Genomic DNA, 20,581 nt, shown 5'->3' on the forward strand with positions numbered 1-20,581 from the left:
GGTCTTCAGCTCATGGGTCTGCACCCACTAGTAGTTCATGGCCTCATCCAAGATGGGCTGCAACAGGATGCAAATGTATGGTAAAAGATTAAGAAACAGGTCCCCAAATTTATCTTTGGGTTAAAAGTGGGTCCTGGGTCTGAAAGGGTTAAAGTTCCTGATCTAACTGAATACTGTTTGCACTGACTAGCAGCCACTCTCCATGGTGTCAGGTCCTGGCAGAATGACGAGGAGTGGTGGGAAGTGCCAGCCAGGGAAACCCCAAGGGAAATCCCAGAGGAGGAAGGCTCAGAGTCTGTGGATGGGACAACTGAGGAGAGGTCAGAGTTCAGACTCCGAGGCTGAAGCAGAGGAGGGAGGTCAAGAGACTGCCTCTCCAGCTGCAACAAGTTCCCCTCCCTGCTGGCCTCCAGGAACATGCAGAATAATGAGGAGGGCAGAACAGAGACCAGAGGTGCGCAGACGCAATTTGAGACTGTTTGGGAAACATCTGGGAGAGGAGGAGCCTTAGGAGCTGTGGAAGGCAGGGACCTTCAGTCATGTCAACTGCTCTATAGGGGCAAGACCTGCTGGGAAGTGTTGCTGAGGTGCATGCCTTTTCCTTGAATAAATAGTTAACTTTGCTGGCAACTGACTGTCTCTTCATTTTGACCTGCATCTGACTCCAGCCTTGACACATGGTATCCAACCAACATCTCTCCCATGGATTGAACCTGGGACCTCCTGCATGCAAACATATGCTCTACCACTGAGCCATGGTCCTTCCCTTGGGTAGATCTGGATAACAATGCATACCTGTCTATGCTGAGCATTTTGGAATTACAAGGTGGAGACGATAATACTAATGGAACTTTTAATAAAATGGATCTGCACAATAAGAGGGAGAGAGAGAGAGAGAGAGAGAGAGAGAGAGAGAGAGAGAGAGAGAGAGAGACTATAATTTCTCTCTCTAGGCATCACAACTGTCAGAGGGCGGAACAATTCCTAACTTCATGCTCTGTGGTTTCAGACAAAAGACAACAAGATATTAGCCTCTGTACTGAATGAAGAAAAAAATAAATAAATATGCCCAATGTGGCATTGATATCAGTACTGTAAGACATTCTTAGAGGTTAGCATGAATATATTGTTAGAAGGTATGCAATAAGGCAGAGGAAGCCAAGACAGAAAGGAGATATGTGGGGTCGGGGGGGGCAATCAATTGCAATCCTTGTGGCACCAGACAATCAAAACTAATATCCTGTATGATCTCACATACGAGGCACAGCATTAAAAACTGGAAATATCATTTTGCAAGACGCCCATTAAAGACACAAACACAGGGGTCATCAAGGGCTAATCTGATTGACCCTTTCTGTGGTCATCAGCCTCATCTTTCAATGAATTGCAAAGCCTGGGAAATGAATTTCTCTTTGGGCTTCAAAGTCAAGGCTCTTCAAACAGCCAGCAGGAACAGCACGGCAGATCTGTTCTGAAGAGAGAGAAGTCGGGATCGCTAGGCATGCATTTTTACACACACCCCTGTACTTTCCCAGCTGCCAGACCCATTTGCGTGAACAATGTTTGAAGCAAACTACCAGCCCCAGATCAAGTACGCTCAGTGTCAGTGCATGACTAGTTAAGGCAGACAAGCCTTGCCTGTCACCTGAACTCCACAGAGGGATTAGGAGACTCATGCTGCAAAATGAGAGAGAGGACTAGCTAGATAATTGGAGTGTTTCAAAGCTTCTAGCATACATCTGTGCAGACTTGGGCTCTTTGGTGTTCTAGTTGCACTACACATGTCTGTCCCACAAAGCGAGTCCAAGCTTGGCATTCAATCTTCCAACTGGATCACGTCTTTGTTCAATTGTACGCTGTGCCCTGTCTTGGATCCTCCCCTTGCCAGGGACATAGAAGTTACTCTACCTGCCAGCCCTTGCGTCTGTAGGTGCAGCTTCTGAATGCCAGGTCAGTTTTAAATAAGAGTTTCCTGGGTCATGATTTTATCTTGGATGAGCTGACCTGGCTTGCATTACCAAGACCTGAGTGTAGGGACAGGGAAGGGTTTATATTTACCAGTTGTGCCCACCTGAGTTTTCTATGCAGTGCAAGAGCAGACCCAAGGGGTCATGGAGGAAATTCAACCTTTTGCTTCCTGTTCAACTGGGTACAGGGGTGGAGTATTTGGTCCTGGTGTTGGGCATATTAGGGATTCTTTTGGGCTGCACATTAATTCCTGACACATTCAGCCTCCAAGCCTGAGGTACCCCACCCCTGACTTTGAATGAACATCCAGAGGGGAAACAAGATCTGGAGTCTCTAGTTCATTCCATCCATATTTTTCTGTCTTCCCGTAACATCTGGTGTTGTTCCGAAAGTTCTCTTCCTTTGTGAAAGAGGCACCCATTTTTCTGCCTCACTCGCGGGACATTTCAGAATTTCTCCAGTGTTGTGTTGGATCAGTGGCGTAGCGTGGGGGGTGCAGGGGGGCCGGCCGCATTGGGCGCAACATCTGGGGGTTAGGGGTAGGGGGCGCAAATCCATGGGTTAGGGGGCGCAAATTACTTGCCTTGCCCCGGGTGCTGACAACCCACGCTACGCCACTGTGTTGGATACAGAGTTTTGAGCATACTTTTATCATTGCTGGGTGGCCAAGAATGGTGTGTATTTTGTCTAAGCATGTCACCTGTGTTTTGCAGCCTGCCTGGCTGCCTACACTTCCTGATCTAAAAAAGCCTTGTGGAAGGAGTTACCTCATAATGTCTTCCCCTGGGCTTTAATTGAAGGAACACCCAAGAAGGCTGCTGAGAAGGAAGAGAGGAGAGAGAGAAAGAGAGAAAGAGAGAAAAAGAGAAAGAGAGAGAGAGAAGACTGCAAATCAGGAGCAGCAAAACAGTTACCCACAATATTCTGTCCTAATCTATGTTCTTTTCCATACACCTCAATTTGAGGGAGGGGAAGGGGGAAATAGATATCAGATGTGACAACTGTATGTTTTTCCCCAGATATCTGACTGTTCATTTTGACTTGGAAGGGCTACAGCACCTTTCAAAAGTTTTCGTCTTCCATTTCTGAGGAACTTTATCCTTGTGGCATGGATGTCACTTTTCACAGTGCTCAAACCAGCTTCTGCAATTTTCACATAACGGCAGTTGTTGACAGGTTGTTAGGGCTGACAGTGAATATGTTTGAAAAACTGTCAAGCTGGTGAATATATATATATATATATATATATAAAATATTTAAGAGGGGGAGCCTCCTCTAACATTTGTAACAGCATGTTAAAACTCAAAGTATAGTCTTGGAACGTGCAGACCTACTTCCAGTCACACTGCATGCCCTCCAACGACAGCTGACATAAATATATGATCCTTCAAAATTAGTGTCAGGTTGTCACTATAAAAAGGTCATGACCACAAAACCCCATTTATCTGAATGAGGCTGATTTGGCCATTTAAACGCTCCCTTACAGCAATTCCACATTGCACACTTGAATTTTGGGCTCAGTTGAGATCTGTAGGTTTTTAATAAGCCAAATACACATGCTAGCCTTGCTGAACCCCGGCCACTCAGGCATGCTGAATTCAAACACAGACTTCCCATCCAAAGGCATTCCTTTGCTTTGCACTGATCCAGGAAGCTTCCAGCCATGGACCAAGGCAAACCAGAAGACGGAAAGTGAGAAGCAGTCCTTTTTGAAATCCCCACAGGCTTTGCCTATGGAGCTCAGTTCTTAATGAGATCTTAAGCAGCCCAGTCTGACAAAAATAATTATTGCATATTTGCATGAGTGACTTCCATCCAAATAGGGTTGCTAGGTGTAGATTCTGGTTAGGGAATGGACAATTCATTGTATATTCCACTCCCTTTATGGAACTACATGATCTCTTTCAGAAAATAGCCAGTCTGGAATTGAATGCCTTAACGATGGAGGTTTTTTTGTACATTATAAACAAACGACAATAGGTGGAGAATGGCTTAGGTACCATTTTTCTAAATGTTGAGTGCACATACCTCTTCCATTCTTTCTGTCACAAGCAAAGCATCTCTCAGGTGCCTGCCTCATTTGGTTTATTGCTGTCTGGTTCTCATCCGTCATTCCTCATCTTATTACCCGGACTGGGTGTGGACATCTCTGGCAGCAAAATTGACAACACATTGTATAGAGTTATTTATTTTATTTTAAGAAGAGCAAATACCTCTCTATGAATGTGTGTGTATATATTGGCTGGTTTGTTGCTATATGTTTGGGAAAACCCGGCTATGTCCTCTTTTGGGGGGGCCAACATGGCCATCCAGGAGGATTCTTACATTTTAAAGGAAATGTCTGGGTTTTTTGAACTCGGGTGTGCCTCTTTCCCTGGCTTGGGCTGGCAGCAGCTTGGGCTGTATTCTTTTTTGGCTCGAGATTTGGCAGCAGGTATGTGTGTGTGCGTATGTGTGTGTGCTAGTTACATAAAATGTGAGAAACTTGTACAATATTGACACTTGTACATCTTAGAATTTGAATAGGCTCAGGAAAACAAAGACCAAAGACAGCTTTGAAACTTTATGGCACATGTTTATTCAGTACACTGGAAAGAACAATGTTGTTCCCTTACCATCAGCTACTCACAGCTCACTCTGGGACAATCTGTTAAGAGACAGATTAGAAAACATCTAACTGATGCAATCAATTCTAAACTACTTACAAACTTACTTAATGTTTGACTGTATTATTTATATTGCATATGCAAGAAGAAGTTTAAACGTGGGGAGAGATAGCCTGTTTTTTGTTTTTTAAAAAAAACTTTTCTGAATAGGTCCAGGGTAAAATTTTCTGACAGTTACTGGTAAATACCAGTAATTTCTGAGGCAGCTGATTGCTCCAGTAAATATCATCCCAAAGTCATTTCCATTTCCATTCCCTAGCAAAGAACATTTCCCATGGTATAAATGTCAAAAAGCACATTATTTATGGCACAAAGACTTCTGATAAGTTCTGCTGTGCCTTAATTTTGTGAATAACCAGTAAATGTTAACATTTACCAAATTTCTGCTATATACACAATTTTTTAAAAAGGTACTTTGACATCTACAACAGAGCTGGAAAGCAAAAAAAACACGTCTCTGTATTGCATAGGTTTTCAAATAATACTGTAGAGAGTATCCCCTAAGCCTTACCGAACAAGTAACAGAGTGAAATTCTCCAGGAACAAAAAAAGTCTGGACGTCTTTTATGTGCTACACTAGGTCCCAGCAGATGCTCATGCAATGTTTGCCACCAATTCAAGAGGCAACAGAAACAAGGTCAGTGTGCTTTGTTAACAAAAACCTAGACAATTCCACTCAGGTGTGCTGGTTCCTAAATGAATGCATGGATTTTTTTTCCACATGCTGTTATATTTCTTTTGTAACCACAGTAGTGAGAGGCACGTTCTTGAACTTTCCTTGACTCCATGGAAGTATTCTGAACTTCAGGGAATAGCTTAGAGAAATTCAAGATTCTGATAAAAATCTTATTCTTTGAAACCTAAGTAATGGCCGTTCTGCCAAACTGCCCCTCCTAAACTCATTAAAACACTGTACATTTTGCCAAGACAAGGATTTCAGCCATTAAAAATCTGCCCAGTAGTTTCAATATCAGGGTTGCAAATAAAATGAGATCAGCTGCAATGACTGGATTCATTGCCCCATATCAAAGAATGGGAAATTAAAAACAAGTCAATTAAAATTAGAGCTGTGTCAAATACATACCATTGGGTAGCAACAGCAGTTATGAAATGAAACCCTACAGGAAACAAGTGGGGTGCAGAAATGCATTAAACATTCACAGGAAAGGAGTGCTGCTTACCTTCCTTAGCTAACAAGGTGGCAACAGGTTTCCAGTATTTCCCCCTTGTATTTTTAACGTTAAGTCACTTTAGGCCATTTTTGTGAGGAAGGCAACTAATAAATATAATGAATAATAACAGAAATAATATCTGCACATGAAGCTACTTGGGAGGTGGTGTAACTGTGTACAAGCACCTTGCCTGGATCAAGGCCTGCCTGAGAGCCGGGAAGGGATGGAGCCTGCAGCTCCTATTTACCTGTAAGTTCTCAACAAGAGGCGCTTCACTGCTGAAGCAACAGCTGTTTTGATGCAGGGTAGAGAACCTTGGGCCTGAGGGACAAATGCAGCCCCAGGTCCCTCTATCTAGCCCTCAGGACTCTCCCTGGGTCATTTCCCCACGGCAGGCCACACCCCTTAATGCATCCTTGAAGGCTGATAATGTATTTTGCTTTTCTAGACAGAGGGTAGAGATGAGCGTATGACTGCACAGAGAGACTAACCTACTGCACCAAAGGTAAAATTTACATTTGTTGCTCTACCCACTTTTGCCTCTGGCCCCACCCACCACTGACTGTCACCCCTGGAGTTCCCCAGCCATGCCTTAGAGCTCCAAGTTCCAGTGCAGACCCTTCCTGAAACCAAGGAAACAGACAAGCCTTCAGCATCTTGACTGAATGTTGTTGGTTCTGTGGCTAGCAAGATGCTGTTATGCAGGCCCCATTCATTACAATGCATTTTAGGTAGATGAACCACCAACCAAGATGTGATTCAATGTTCTTCTTGCATCAAACAAACCCCATATTATTGTGTTATTTTGAACTGACCCTCCACCCACCCACAACACGTTCATTATTAAGAGCATTTCTAAGAGATACTCATATCAGCCCAAGTCATTTTGTTGCCATTAACATGTAACTTGTGATCTAATAAACGTCACAGTGAGTTTCATTTAATTAAAATCATAAATATTATTCGGTAATGCAGATTGACGTTTATACCTTCATTTACGTGACGTGGGATTTATGGCTATGGCTTTATTTGATGGAGGACCACAAATAACGCCCATTAAACTGCCACGGGATGGACAAGAGATCACATTAATGGAATTAGACAAGGCAAGGTACTGATCTATGCAGCTCTCTTGCTTTAAGAAAGAAAGCCAGATCCTGCCTAAAACCAGATGTTTTCTTTGGCTGCTGTAAAGGTTTGCTACATATTCACCGGCAGTTTGACACTAGCTGTGCTGAAGTGGAACAGAACACAGCACCAGGGACAGTGCTTTTCCATGCAGATCCCCCAAAAATTACAGCTTCAAGTTCATTCCACTATTGTTATCTCAAAAGCATTTGTATAGATCTATTTCAAAACTTTTTTTTTTAAGTTTAGCATTAAATAGGATCTATGTGAGCTTTACTTCTGACTTTTGAAGAAAAATGTAAAAAAAATCTTATTGGAAGATAGACCTCATATTTCCCCCCTTATCTTCAATTGAGGAAGACCCAGAAAATGAAGCTAACCATAGTTTTGCACACACATAAAGTCTTAATTTTATTTGGAGTTGGCAGATTATAATCAAAAGAGACAAAGGAAGCAAAGTTATTTCTCTGGGGAAGGTGTGAATCTTACCTCTCCGAGCGAATTCTCACCCCGCCAAGTCTGTCCCACCTGTGTAATGTACAGAAGGGTAGCTTGTTGCTCTTCCACAGCATTATTAAAATCTCCTGCTCTGGTTTCTGTCCTTGCAGTATTGTTGAAAGACGGATCTAGTCTCTCTGTCTCTCTTGCAGAGAATAAACAGCACATAGACAGATGACGATGAGAGGTGAACTCCAATTTGCCTTGTGGGCAAATTATCTAACTGGATGCCATTGCGGAGTTGAGAAAAACACTGTGGGAATGAGCAAGCCTCTTCAACCATTATATTAATTGCCTTGGATTCATTGGCACCCCAGGAAATGAGTTTGTCCTGCTCAGAGATTCCGATAGAGTAAGCTGCATTAGTCCATTACAGCAAAACCAACAAAACAAAAACACAGGGACCAAGAGCACCTCAGTTGACTCATTTGTTGTTAAGCAAAGACTCCTTCATCAGATACATGAAGTGGATAAAGAAATGAAGAAATGGATAATTATTTGTTTCTCCATTTATTTGTTAAATTTATATCTCACCCTTCCCTCCCCCCCCCCAAGGGGCCCCAGGTGGCAAGCACACAAATGATAAAGCGATGAAAACATCTAAAAGCTATTCCAGTACGCTTGCAGACTGGGAAAGATCTCCACTTGAAAGGCTTGGTGAAAGAGGAAGGTCAGTAGGTGCTGAAAAGGCAAAGAGCTGGAACCAGTCTAATATTCAAGAGGGGGGAATTTCAAAGGGGCTTTTGACTTGTAGCTCAGTCTCCTAGACATTGTGCAACACCAGCTCAGACAGTAGGTGTCATAATATCCACCTGGATATTTATAGGTTCCGTAAATAACTTGATATCGTCGCTCTGGGGAAGTGCAGCAGCAAGGATCATTGGGTTTTCAAATTAAGGGTTAATTCTGTTATCAGGAAGTCAGCTTACCAAGAGGCAAGTGTTGCTTTGCAGCAAGGGAGTGTGTTGTGATGTGTACTGAGGTAGCATGTGCTCTGGGTACGTTTGGTTGAATGCCTTCCTGCTACGTAGAACTGACTTAAGAAAGACAAAACCGCTCTCTTCCTTTCTCCTCAAATTCTACACTGTTTTTGTTCAGCTTGCTCAGTAAAATGCTGGCAGGACTTTTCTCTCTGGACTACCATAGTTTACTACGAAATGGGTTTACTTGTAATGTGTAGTTTAGTGGCCCAGACTCACTTCATCTCTGGAAGCCACTTAAATGGAGGAGGGTCATATTGCCCCAACTTGCCGGCAAGCCTCCAGACTGCTTCTGAGTCAAATCCACCTGTCAGTCTGGTTCCTGACAGTTATATCTGGAGGCCAAGGATACTATTACTGGACTAGTCAGGCTCTGGGAGGGGAAAAAAGTTGCTTTGAATAAACCAAATACACTATAGTCAGCTACATACTAAGACTTAATGAGACCTAGGAATTGCTTGAGGTTCAGTTTACCTTGCTTTAAATAAACATGGCCTATCGAGAATGTGATGGACCTGCTGTAGCCCCATCAAGGGACCTCCTTTCCTCTGCCATTCCTCGCAGATGAGCTACAAATCTACAAGAACTTGTTTGCACCACGACTGCACAGCACCGCTCCGACTTAAATTAGCAACTGTGTGGGCCCCTTGCAACGCATATCAGAAACCAGCTGTGGAAGGAGCTGTCACGTTCTTGTCAGTGGAAGTTTTCTGTCCAAAAAGCTTTCGTCATCCCTCCTTCCTCAAGTCACCAAGTGTCAGTTGAAGAGACAGCTGAAGTCACTTGCAATGAATGGTCTCCAATCAGAGCTCACTGCCCTTGTCACAGAAAGTCTCACCCCGCAGCTAAAACTGTCACTGATCATGTTTAGATATGTACACTGAGGTATCAGATTAGAAGCGAGTATTCACGAGATGGGAGTTTAAAAGAGGCCAAGTTACAAGTAAAAAATCTTAATAGGGGAGAAGTGAGGGCTTAAAGGGGTCTCTTTTCTTTCCCAAATCCAATTTATATTTTGCATCAAAAGCTGATATATACACGCACACACGCACACTTCCATTTCCTTTTATTAAAAGCACATTTCCGCAAAACAAGTTTCAGAACTTTCATGGAGTCTGCAAAATAGATATACAGTACTAACATTGTGGTAGACACCAACCCAAATGTTGCTGCTTCATTAAATTCTGGGGGAGATAACCCTGAAGGGTATATAATGAACCTCAACATTAGTAACACAAAATGTCAGGCATATGTGCTCTTGCTGTGTGTGTTATCTTTTTTTAAGGAAAACTGTTTAAACTTAGTGTATTTTTAAATGAGGAAGTAAGATAAAATTAGCAAAGGCATTTTGAATCTTCTCTTCACCTTAAATGCTAATACAGGACACAATTTGACACAATCAACTCTTGCCAAGGGCCATCTTTTTTCCCCCAGTGGGGGTTCATGGAAAGCTCTTGCACGAATATTATTAAAATGAATGTGTAGGGGTTTTTTTGGCAGGACAAAGCCTTGAACATGGAGTGGATGCCTAAAGTAGGGAGTTTATATTCAACTGTGCAAATAGGAACATTTTCTAAAATACTGGGTGAGGATTTTGAGGTGCAGATGATCAAATGCAGATTTAATATTTGAGAACTGAAGGGATAGTTCAACCACCATCACAACTTCTTAAGGAATAGGTTGATTCCTACACTGCAGAAATGTCTTAGACTGCAATGGAAATCATTAACATCTCTTCATTTGTAAAGAACGGACATTGTTCCTTACATTGCTCCTTTCCCAATACACACACCTCAAAAAAAAATTGAAATCAAATTTGGATTCTCTTGCTGCAAAATTTTCTTGATATGCAGCTCTGCTTCCAGATAATAATAATAATAATAATAATAATAATAATAATAATAATAATAATTTATTATTTGTACCCCGCCCATCTGGCTGGGTTTCCCCAGCCACTCTGGGCGGCTTCCAACAGAGATGAAAAATACACTAAAATGTCACATATTAAAAACTTCCCTGAACAGGGCTGCCTTCAGATGTCTTCTGAATGTCAGGTAGTTGTTTATCGCTTTGACATCTGATGGGAGGGCATTCCACAGGGTGGGCGCCACTACCGAGAAGGCCCTCTGCCTGGTTCCCTGTAACTTAGCCTCTCGCAGTGAGGGAACCGCCAGAAGGCCCTTGGAGCTGGACCTCAGTGTCCGGGCAGAACGATGGGGGAGGAGACGCTCCTTCAGATATACTGGACCGAGGCCATTTAGGGCTTTAAAGGTCAGCACCAACACTTTGAATCGTGCTCGGAAACGTACTGGGAGCCAATGTAGGTCTTTCAAGACCGGTGTTATATGGTCTCGGCGGCCGCTCCCAGTCACCAGTCTAGCTGCCGCATTCTGGATTAGTTGTAGTTTCCGGGTCACCTTCAAAGGTAGCCCCACGTAGAGCGCATTGCAGTAGTCCAAGCGGGAGATAACCAGAGCATGTACCACTCTGGTGAGACAGTCTGCAGGCAGATAGGGTCTCAGCCTACGTACCAGATGGAGCTGGTAAACAGATGCCCTGGATACAGATTTGACCTGTGCCTCCATGGACAGCTGTGAGTCCAAAATGACTCCCAGGCTGCGCACCTGGTCCTTCAGGGGCACAGTTACCCCATTCAGGACCAGGGAATCCTCCACACCTGCCCGCCTCCTGTCCCCCAAAAACAGTACTTCTGTCTTGTCAGGATTCAACCTCAATCTGTTAGCCGCCATCCATCCTCCAACCGCTTCCAGACACTCACACAGGATCTTCACCGCCTTCACTGGTTCTGATTTAAAAGAGAGGTAGAGTTGGGTATCATCTGCATACTGATGAACACCCAGCCCAAACCTCCTGATGATCTCTCCCAGTGGCTGCATGTAAATGTTGAAAAGCATGGGGGAGAGGACAGAACCCTGGGGCACCCCACAAGTGAGAGCCCAGGGGTCTGAACACTCATCCCCCACCACCACTTTCTGAACACGGCCCAGGAGGAAGGAGCGGAACCACTGTATGACAGTGCCCCCAGCTCCCAGCCCCTCAAGACGGTCCAGAAGGATGTCATGGTTGATGGTATCAAACGCCGCTGAGAGATCCAGCAGAACTAGGAAACAGCTCTCACCTTTGTCCCTAGCCCGCCGGAGATCATCAACCAGTGCGACCAAGGCAGTTTCAGTCCCATGATGAGGCCTGAATCCCGACTGGAAGGGATCCAAATGGTCCGCTTCTTCCAGGCGTGCCTGGAGTTGTTCAGCAACCACTCGCTCAATCACCTTGCCCAAGAATGGAAGGTTTGAGACTGGGCGATAATTGGCCATCGTGGCCGCATCTAAAGATGGTTTTTTAAGAAGCGGTTTAATAACCGCCTCTTTCAGCGGGTCTGGGAAGGCTCCCTCACGGAGGGAAGCATTCACCACCCCACAAAGCCCATCGCCCAGTCCTTCCCGGCTAGCTTTTATAAGCCAGGATGGGCAAGGATCCAGGAGACAGGTGGTTGGCTTCACTCGTCCAAGCAGCCTGTCCACATCCTCGGAGGTAACAGATTGGAATTGATCCCACACAACTTGACCAGACAGGACTCTAGCACTCTCCCGCCCCGGCCCTGCTCCCACGGTGGAGTCTACTTCTTCCCGAATCTGAGCGATTTTATCTGCAAAAAAATTTGCAAGATCATTGCAGGAGAACATGTGGCCCGTACTGGGCCCCGATGTTACAGGTGGTTCCGCTAAATTGTGAACCACCTGAAAGAGTCTCCTGCTGCTGTTTTCTGCAGATGCAATAGAGGCGGTGAAGAAAGTCTTCTTCGCCGTCGCTATCGCCACTTGGTAGGCTCGACGTTGAGCTCTAACCTGTGTCCGGTCAGATTCGGAATGAGTTATCCGCCACCGGCACTCTAGCCGTCTCAACGATTGTTTCATTGCCCTCAGATCCATGGAAAACCACGGGGCTCTCCGGGCTCCATGCAATCGGAGAGGGCGCTTCGGAGCCAAACAGTCAATAGCCCTGGTTAACTCCACATTCCAGCGGGCCACCAGGGAATCGGCTGAAAGGCCATCAACATGGGATAAAGCATCCCCTACCACTCTCTGGAAACCATTTGGATCCATTAAGTGGCGGGGGCGGACCATCCGAATCGGTCCCACCTCCCTGCAGAGGGGATGGGTCGCAGAGAAGTTCAGTTGCACCAGGAAGTGGTCTGACCATGGCACTTCTTTCGTTTCACTTTTACTTAGTGTCAGATCACCAACATCCGTAGAGGTAAACACCAGGTCCAAGGCATGTCCGCGGCTACGGGTTGGGCCAGACTTATTCAGGGACAGCCCCATGGAGGCCATGCTTTCCACGAAGTCCCGAGCGGCCCCTTGTAAGGTCGTGTTGGCATGGATGTTAAAATCCCCTAGGACAACCAAGCTAGGTGTCTCCAGGAGAACATCCGCCACGACCTGAAGCAGCTCGGGCAGGGAATCCTTGGTGCAGCGGGGAGGTCGGTACACCAAAAGGAATCCTGTACTGCCCCTATTGCCCAACTTCCAGAACATGCACTCAGAAAACTGGGTCTTCCCAATAGGACGCCTGGTGCAAACTAATGACTTCCTAAAAATCACTGCAACCCCCCCTCCCCGCCCACATGACCTGGGTTGCTGTGTGTAAGAGAAACCTTGTGGACAAGCAGCGGCAAGGACAGGCCCATCTGCTTCATCCAACCAAGTCTCTGTTACACATGCCAGGTCAAGTCCTCCATCCATGATCAAGTCATGGATGGCAGTGGTCTTATGAATCATTGACCTGGCATTGCACAGCAACACTTTCAGGTCATGTGGGTATCCCTTGCTGATTCCAGTATTCATCCGGTCAGGACCAGACCCGGAGGCAGGGATAGTCCTCAGACAACGACTAAACCTGCCTCCTCTGTAATGACATGGTCTGGTCTTAGCATAACTCCTCCTCCTACCCGTGATCACCGAGATCGGTTGTCCCAGTGCATTCCCCCCTGTGAAACATGTCCCAGCCATTAAGGGTGATGTTTAAAGGTAGCAAGAGGAGATATGGGAACAGCCATGCAGTAGAGCAGGCATGTCCAGCTTCCAAGCGACTGCGATCTACTCCCAGTATAAAAAAACTGGCAGTGATCTACCCATTGCCAAGAGTTGTCGAGCTCTTTTTGGGGGCAGCCACCAAAGTTTCTTGGGGGGGTCGACCCACGATCGACCACAGGCTCCCCCACGATCGACCAATAGATAGCAATCGACCTGTTGGACATGCCTGCAGTAGAGCATATAAAAGATTCATGATTCAATCCTATTTTAATCTCCAGTTTTAGATTCACAGGGAATCTCTGGTACAAGTATCTTCATTTTGCCCTGAAAAGAAAGGGGAAATGGTGACTTGGCCAGGGTGGGGTAGGAGTGTTTCCCTTGGCAACTGTGCTAGTCCCTCTGAAGCACACCAACAAATACTGTAATGGGTGCAGGAACTAATGTGATTTAGAAATACTTGAAGGTAGGGGGAATCAGTTCTGGGTGACACTAGCAGGGAAAGGAAGCTAAGAAGAGCTGACTAGCTCCAAGTTTTGTATATGATTTGGTAGCAGCACACAAATAAGTAAAGTTTGTTTCTTGTAATCCAGTCTCTGTGGCTCATTTGTAATCTTGCAAATATTACGAATGCCACTTAAACTCTCTTCCTCCATAATTCTTAAATCCTTTGTGGTAGATGGTGAGACTTACTTTCTATAAAGCAGGGGGGGCTCCCAGGCCTCTCTGTCTGGCCCCCAGAAGTCTCCCCACACCACACCTGCTCCCTAGAAGGAAGCGCCTCAGCTATTATTGTACTTGCCATCTGCTGTCCATGTCTGCCTTGGAGATAAGGGAGAATGTCCTTTCTAAGATGGCAGCCATCTGGCACCTTGTGGTGCTTTTAAAAAAAGAAGCCCTTGCATTTACAAACATTTTTTAAAAGTCTGTGCCCTTGAGTAAACATGGCCACCTTTTTAATTGATTGAAACATTTTTAATTGATCACTCCAGCTGATTGACTTAGCATTGCAGTCCTACTTCCGGCTCCATGTTCCTATAAATTCAATACAAATAATCTGTTTCCGTCGCCTCTAGCAGATATCCATTAACTCCGCCAAGAGTGTTATTGAAAAATCTAATTGCTTAGTTCTGAGCTGAAATGCAAACCTATTTATTGAAGGTCCTGTTGCTCATTTCCATTATGTTGCAAGTCAACGTATTTTCCTCCACTCCGGCATGAACTGTTTCAATATAAGAACTACGGCTGACACCTAAACAACAGAGCTGACAAACATAGCAGGGTTGACAGGACAGAACAATTCCAACAACGTCACAATGATCATAGTAAAAAGACAGCAGCACATAAATATTTTACTCTTATACAGGCCAGGATGCAGGATGCAACTCTTTTCGCCGACGAGAGTAATCTTGGGAAGAAAGCATAGCAAGAAGCTAAGAAAATGGGGATCTGCAACAAAGTGATGTGGTGAAGGCAGTGAAGGCTACTCTATGATAACAAAGGGGGCACCAGCACCATGCCCGACAAGCCTTGCCCTCAGCCATCCCCTACCTGCCTGCCTTCTTCCTTGCAACCAGTCCATGAGGTGGCACTGCATGGCAGTTGCCTTATCCTTAGTCTCAAAGTTGTCCTTGTCAGTGGCGAAACTGCATGCTCCAGCACCGGGGGCAGAGAGCAGGCGTGGGCATGGCTAGTGTGTATCCTGGGGGCATGGTGCACCACCCACAGGGGCATGGCATGCGTCCTGGGGGGGGCGCTGCGCTGCCTGTGGGGGCATGGTGCCCAGCATGGTGGAGGTGCACACGGCGCGTGTCTGGGGGTGGCCGCGGTGATACCCCCCATCGGTGCAGGGGTTGGTGTGTGTCCCCTGCCCCGCACCCCCTCCAGTTCCTTCGCCAGTGGTCCTTGTAGAATTCAGGAAGGAGGATGCAGACAGAAGTAGAAGTAGTTCACTCCATCTATCATTGGCTCTGCTCTCCCTGTCTTCTGCCCTACTGGTCTCAATGACCACAAACCACCATTGATCCCTTGGCCAGGGGCCTTATGATGCTATTTGGGGTCACAGAATGAGCACCAAAATCTCCCCCCACAGTACTGCCTGCCTCTGACCTGAGCACTTTATATTAAGCGCAAAGGGGAAAGGTTTCAGCAGGGTGGGGAAGGGAAAAGGCTTTTCTTTTACCCCTCTAGAAATCTTCCCTCATTGTATTGGAGAGAGAGGTTTTATTTTTAACTTTGTGGTTTATATTTTCCCTTAATCCTCTTTCCAGGATGCTATGCACAGTTTATGAATCAAGCCACCCATATCGTCCCCTCCATTTTCCTTTTCAACAGGAAAACTCCACATTCCTCAAAAGTGGTGTGGATATCGGCGGAGGCGGGGGCAGTAATCAAGCGCTTGGATTTTTCTCATAATAAAAAAAAAAGATTTACTAAGCATTAGTTGGTTGGAGCAAATTTATGTAGATATAGGCCCTTAACTAAATTTGAAAACAAAAACACTGCTTAATTATAGCTTGCAGAAGGACTGCTAGCTCAGATTTGAAGCTATGTTGAATATTGTCAGAAATGCAATAGCAAGCCACCTGGGTCAGAACTAAGTGAAGAAAAGGTTTCATTTTACTGTTTCTGAGAAATTATTGAAAGCTATATGCTGTGCAAGTTCCTAATGCATAGGGTGCAATGGGTATCATGGTGCTGTTACTTCTAAGTTTAGATAGTCTGCATCTAGGGATGGACAAATCTGCAGATTTTGGTTTCTATCAGTGTCTCATTTTTTCCCAACTGTACAGTCAATTTGCCCCATTTCCACATAGGTTTGCAATTTTTGCTTAAAATTCTTTAATTCTTTGTTTAATTCTTCCTGAAGGGACCCTGTTTAAAAACATGTACAGTATTTTAGAAAGCATTTCTCCTGATACGCACATTTTTGCAAACAATTTTGTTATTTTCAATAATATTTGCATTTTATGCACACCTTTCCCCTAATACATGCATTATTTGTTGCATTACTAATCAATATTTTTCCGATAAAATAATTAAAAACAGAGCACACAGACCCTGCATATGTTCTTATGCATATACAAAACTACTGTTTTTGAGGAAATTATTTCATTTCTCATCCCTAGCTACAAAAATAAGTCTCATATATATATATATATATATATATATGCAGGTTTTGGTGTCCTCGGGTGTCTTCCCGTGTAAAAGTTGGGGTGTCTAGGCGACGTTTCGACGAGGTCTCACTCGTCATCTTCAGGCTGGTGCTTTCGGCTTCTTGTTACTGGAACAGAGCAGGATCTCAGTGTTTGAGTTCCTATAAATACTGTAGAGGGGGTGTGGTGTATAGCCTCCAATGTTCTGGGCAGAGAGGAAGTTCCCAGGCTAGTGTGCCTTTTCTTCTTTTGTTCCTTAATTACTTGAGAGATATCTTGAGTGATTTCTTGAGTGATATCCTGAGTACCACTTAGGTGGGTCATTAGGTGTGGATTAGTTGTTAAAGTCTTTGTGTCTTGACCTCTTGAACTTTGTGAAGAGTTTTCCTGAGAAGATGGCTGTACTGTACTTAGTTGTGCTCTGGCTTGGCTTCGTGTATAGGGGCGAGCTGTGGTTTTGTGGCTTGTGTCAGCCAGATCTGTGTAGGGATTGCAGGGGGGTGCAGCATCCGGAGGTGCCACCATGGATTGGCTACTGGATGGTGTCTGTAATTCATCTGTGGAGAGGGTCTGGGTTTGGGTCTGGTGTGGTTGATTGGTGTTGGCGTTCTGTGTGCCTCTGGATCTGGTGTCAGTTTTTGTGGGGAGGGCTAATTTCCAGATGTCTGGCAAGCGGGATGTGTCGTCACGCTTGTTCATGTTGTGAGGGTGTTTCTCTATCTCGATGGCTTCCATGATTATTCTCTTGTGGTGATGTTCCGTGTTAAAGAGCAATTTGGAATCTGCAAAATTAATTTCGTGTCCTGTTTCTTTCATGTGTTGGAAAAGAGAGGAAGTTTTTTCTTCTTTTTTGACGGCATTCTTGTGTTCTGCGATACGTGCATTTATTCGTCTGTTTGTTTGTCCAATGTACGTGGCTGGGCAGACTTTGCAGGGTATTTCATAGATCCCTTGGTTTTCCAACTGGATTTTATCCTTGGGGTTTCTGAGGATATTGGCTATTTTTTGGTTGGTGCAAAAGGCTGTTTTGATATTGTGTTTATGGAGGATTTTGCTAATTTTATCTGTAGTGCCCTTGATATAAGGGAGGAGGGCCATGCCATTGTTTTCTTCTGTGTCTTGGTTTTTGGGGGGTGTTTCCTTTTGGATTAGCTTCGTAATCCTGTTTTGCTGGTATCCATTGGCAATTAACACGTTTGAGAGATTCTGTAACTCAGTTGTCAAGTGGTCTTTGTCAGCCAGGCGTTTGGTTCTGGAGATGAGAGTCTTGGCTACGGAGTTTATTTGTGCAGGGTGGTGGTGTGATTGTGCATGTAAGTAGCGGTTGGTGTGTGTTTTTTTCCGGTAGATAGTGTGTCCTAGGGAGCCATCAGGTAAGACAGACACACACACATAAGACAGACACACACATCTCACATAAGACAGACACACACACCAACAAACTCCACAAACTAGAGAAACGCCAGAAGCCCAGCCACCCTCCACAGCAACCCATGAAACAAACAGTACATAACATATCAGACAGGATCCTCACCACAACTGAAACCAAAGTACTCTCCAAAGGTTTCAACTTTGCAGTCGCCCCGAGACGCATCCCCACGGAAAACATCATATGCGGAGTCGAAGCTAGCCTAACCAAAATCAACCCAGATGAAGCCAATAAAATCAGACTTGAAGTCACCAACATCCTCTGCTCCAGCAAACCACCCAGAAGCAATTTACACAAAGAAGAACAGAAAGCACTCACCAACCTGAGGAAAGACAACAACATAATCATTCTCCCAGCAGACAAAGGTAATGCCACAGTGGTGATGAACACATCGGACTACCAAGCAAAACTATCAAATCTACTCCAAGATCCTGCCTACAAACCTATAAAAACAGATCCCACCACCTACCTGGAAAAAACCACCAAATCCAAAATAAAAGCCTCTCCTATCAGTGAAGAAATCCAGCTAAGAATCATCCCCAGAGAAAAATCATCCAGATGCCCCAAACTCTACGGCCTCCCCAAGATACACAAAGAAGGAACACCACTCAGACCAATAGTCAGCTCCATAGGCTCACCTCTACAAAATCTCGCTAAATTTCTCGCCAAGCAACTTCAGCCCTATGCAGAATCCATCTCTTCACACGTACCAAACTCCTTCCAGTTCATAGAAACAATAAAGAAGCAAAACCTACATCCTAATGACCTACTTGTGAGCTTCGATGTTGTATCTCTCTTCACACAAGTGCCCATTAATGAAGCCTTGACAGCTATTCAAAACAAATACAATCCCCCCGAATACATCTTGGACCTGACCAACCACTGCCTAACCAACACGTACTTCATCCACAATGGACAAAGATACAAACAGATAGAAGGAGCACCTATGGGATCACCCCTCTCACCGGTCATCGCAAACCTGTACATGGAACACTTTGAAACCAATGCTTTAGACAAGTCAGAACACAAACCCAAACTTTGGCTCAGATATGTTGACGACACCTTTGTAATTTGGCCACACGGGAAAGAAAAACTGGATAGCTTCCTCACACATCTCAACAACTTACACCCCAAAATACAATTCACTATGGAAATAGAAGCCAACAACCAACTTCCCTTCCTTGACGTCCTAATCTACAAAAAACCTGATGGCTCCCTAGGACACACTATCTACCGGAAAAAAACACACACCAACCGCTACTTACATGCACAATCACACCACCACCCTGCACAAATAAACTCCGTAGCCAAGACTCTCATCTCCAGAACCAAACGCCTGGCTGACAAAGACCACTTGACAACTGAGTTACAGAATCTCTCAAACGTGTTAATTGCCAATGGATACCAGCAAAACAGGATTACGAAGCTAATCCAAAAGGAAACACCCCCCAAAAACCAAGACACAGAAGAAAACAATGGCATGGCCCTCCTCCCTTATATCAAGGGCACTACAGATAAAATTAGCAAAATCCTCCATAAACACAATATCAAAACAGCCTTTTGCACCAACCAAAAAATAGCCAATATCCTCAGAAACCCCAAGGATAAAATCCAGTTGGAAAACCAAGGGATCTATGAAATACCCTGCAAAGTCTGCCCAGCCACGTACATTGGACAAACAAACAGACGAATAAATGCACGTATCGCAGAACACAAGAATGCCGTCAAAAAAGAAGAAAAAACTTCCTCTCTTTTCCAACACATGAAAGAAACAGGACACGAAATTAATTTTGCAGATTCCAAATTGCTCTTTAACACGGAACATCACCACAAGAGAATAATCATGGAAGCCATCGAGATAGAGAAACACCCTCACAACATGAACAAGCGTGACGACACATCCCGCTTGCCAGACATCTGGAAATTAGCCCTCCCCACAAAAACTGACACCAGATCCAGAGGCACACAGAACGCCAACACCAATCAACCACACCAGACCCAAACCCAGACCCTCTCCACAGATGAATTACAGACACCATCCAGTAGCCAATCCATGGTGGCACCTCCGGATGCTGCACCCCCCTGCAATCCCTACACAGATCTGGCTGACACAAGCCACAAAACCACAGCTCGCCCCTATACACGAAGCCAAGCCAGAGCACAACTAAGTACAGTACAGCCATCTTCTCAGGAAAACTCTTCACAAAGTTCAAGAGGTCAAGACACAAAGACTTTAACAACTAATCCACACCTAATGACCCACCTAAGTGGTACTCAGGATATCACTCAAGAAATCACTCAAGATATCTCTCAAGTAATTAAGGAACAAAAGAAGAAAAGGCACACTAGCCTGGGAACTTCCTCTCTGCCCAGAACATTGGAGGCTATACACCACACCCCCTCTACAGTATTTATAGGAACTCAAACACTGAGATCCTGCTCTGTTCCAGTAACAAGAAGCCGAAAGCACCAGCCTGAAGATGACGAGTGAGACCTCGTCGAAACGTCGCCTAGACACCCCAACTTTTACACGG

At 44.8% G+C, this 20,581-nt stretch overlaps 1 protein-coding gene and 1 long non-coding RNA gene across 2 annotated transcripts in view; one reads left to right on the forward strand and one right to left on the reverse strand.

Annotated features, from left to right (window-relative positions):
* Positions 1-1,151: 1,151 nt before the first annotated feature.
* LOC309347416 lies at positions 1,152-6,383 on the reverse strand. Its single transcript, XR_014158934.1, has 4 exons — positions 6,363-6,383; positions 4,584-4,615; positions 2,736-2,783; positions 1,152-1,471 (listed from the first exon to the last, which is right to left on the reverse strand). It is a non-coding gene; the product is annotated as an uncharacterized lncRNA (long non-coding RNA).
* Positions 6,384-6,825: 442 nt separating this feature from the next.
* Positions 6,826-20,581, forward strand: part of DYNLRB2 (dynein light chain roadblock-type 2) — a gene marked incomplete at its 5' end in the record, with an annotated part of 78,357 nt that continues 64,601 nt past the window's right edge. The window contains one exon of the mRNA XM_081871494.1: positions 6,826-6,912. Coding sequence (XP_081727620.1) covers positions 6,826-6,912 — 87 coding nt within the window. The remainder of the gene's footprint in view (positions 6,913-20,581) is intronic.

The sequence above is a fragment of the Podarcis erhardii genome (genome assembly GCF_964252035.2).
Source record: "Podarcis erhardii genome assembly, chromosome: 7".
Lineage (NCBI taxonomy): Eukaryota > Metazoa > Chordata > Lepidosauria > Squamata > Lacertidae > Podarcis > Podarcis erhardii.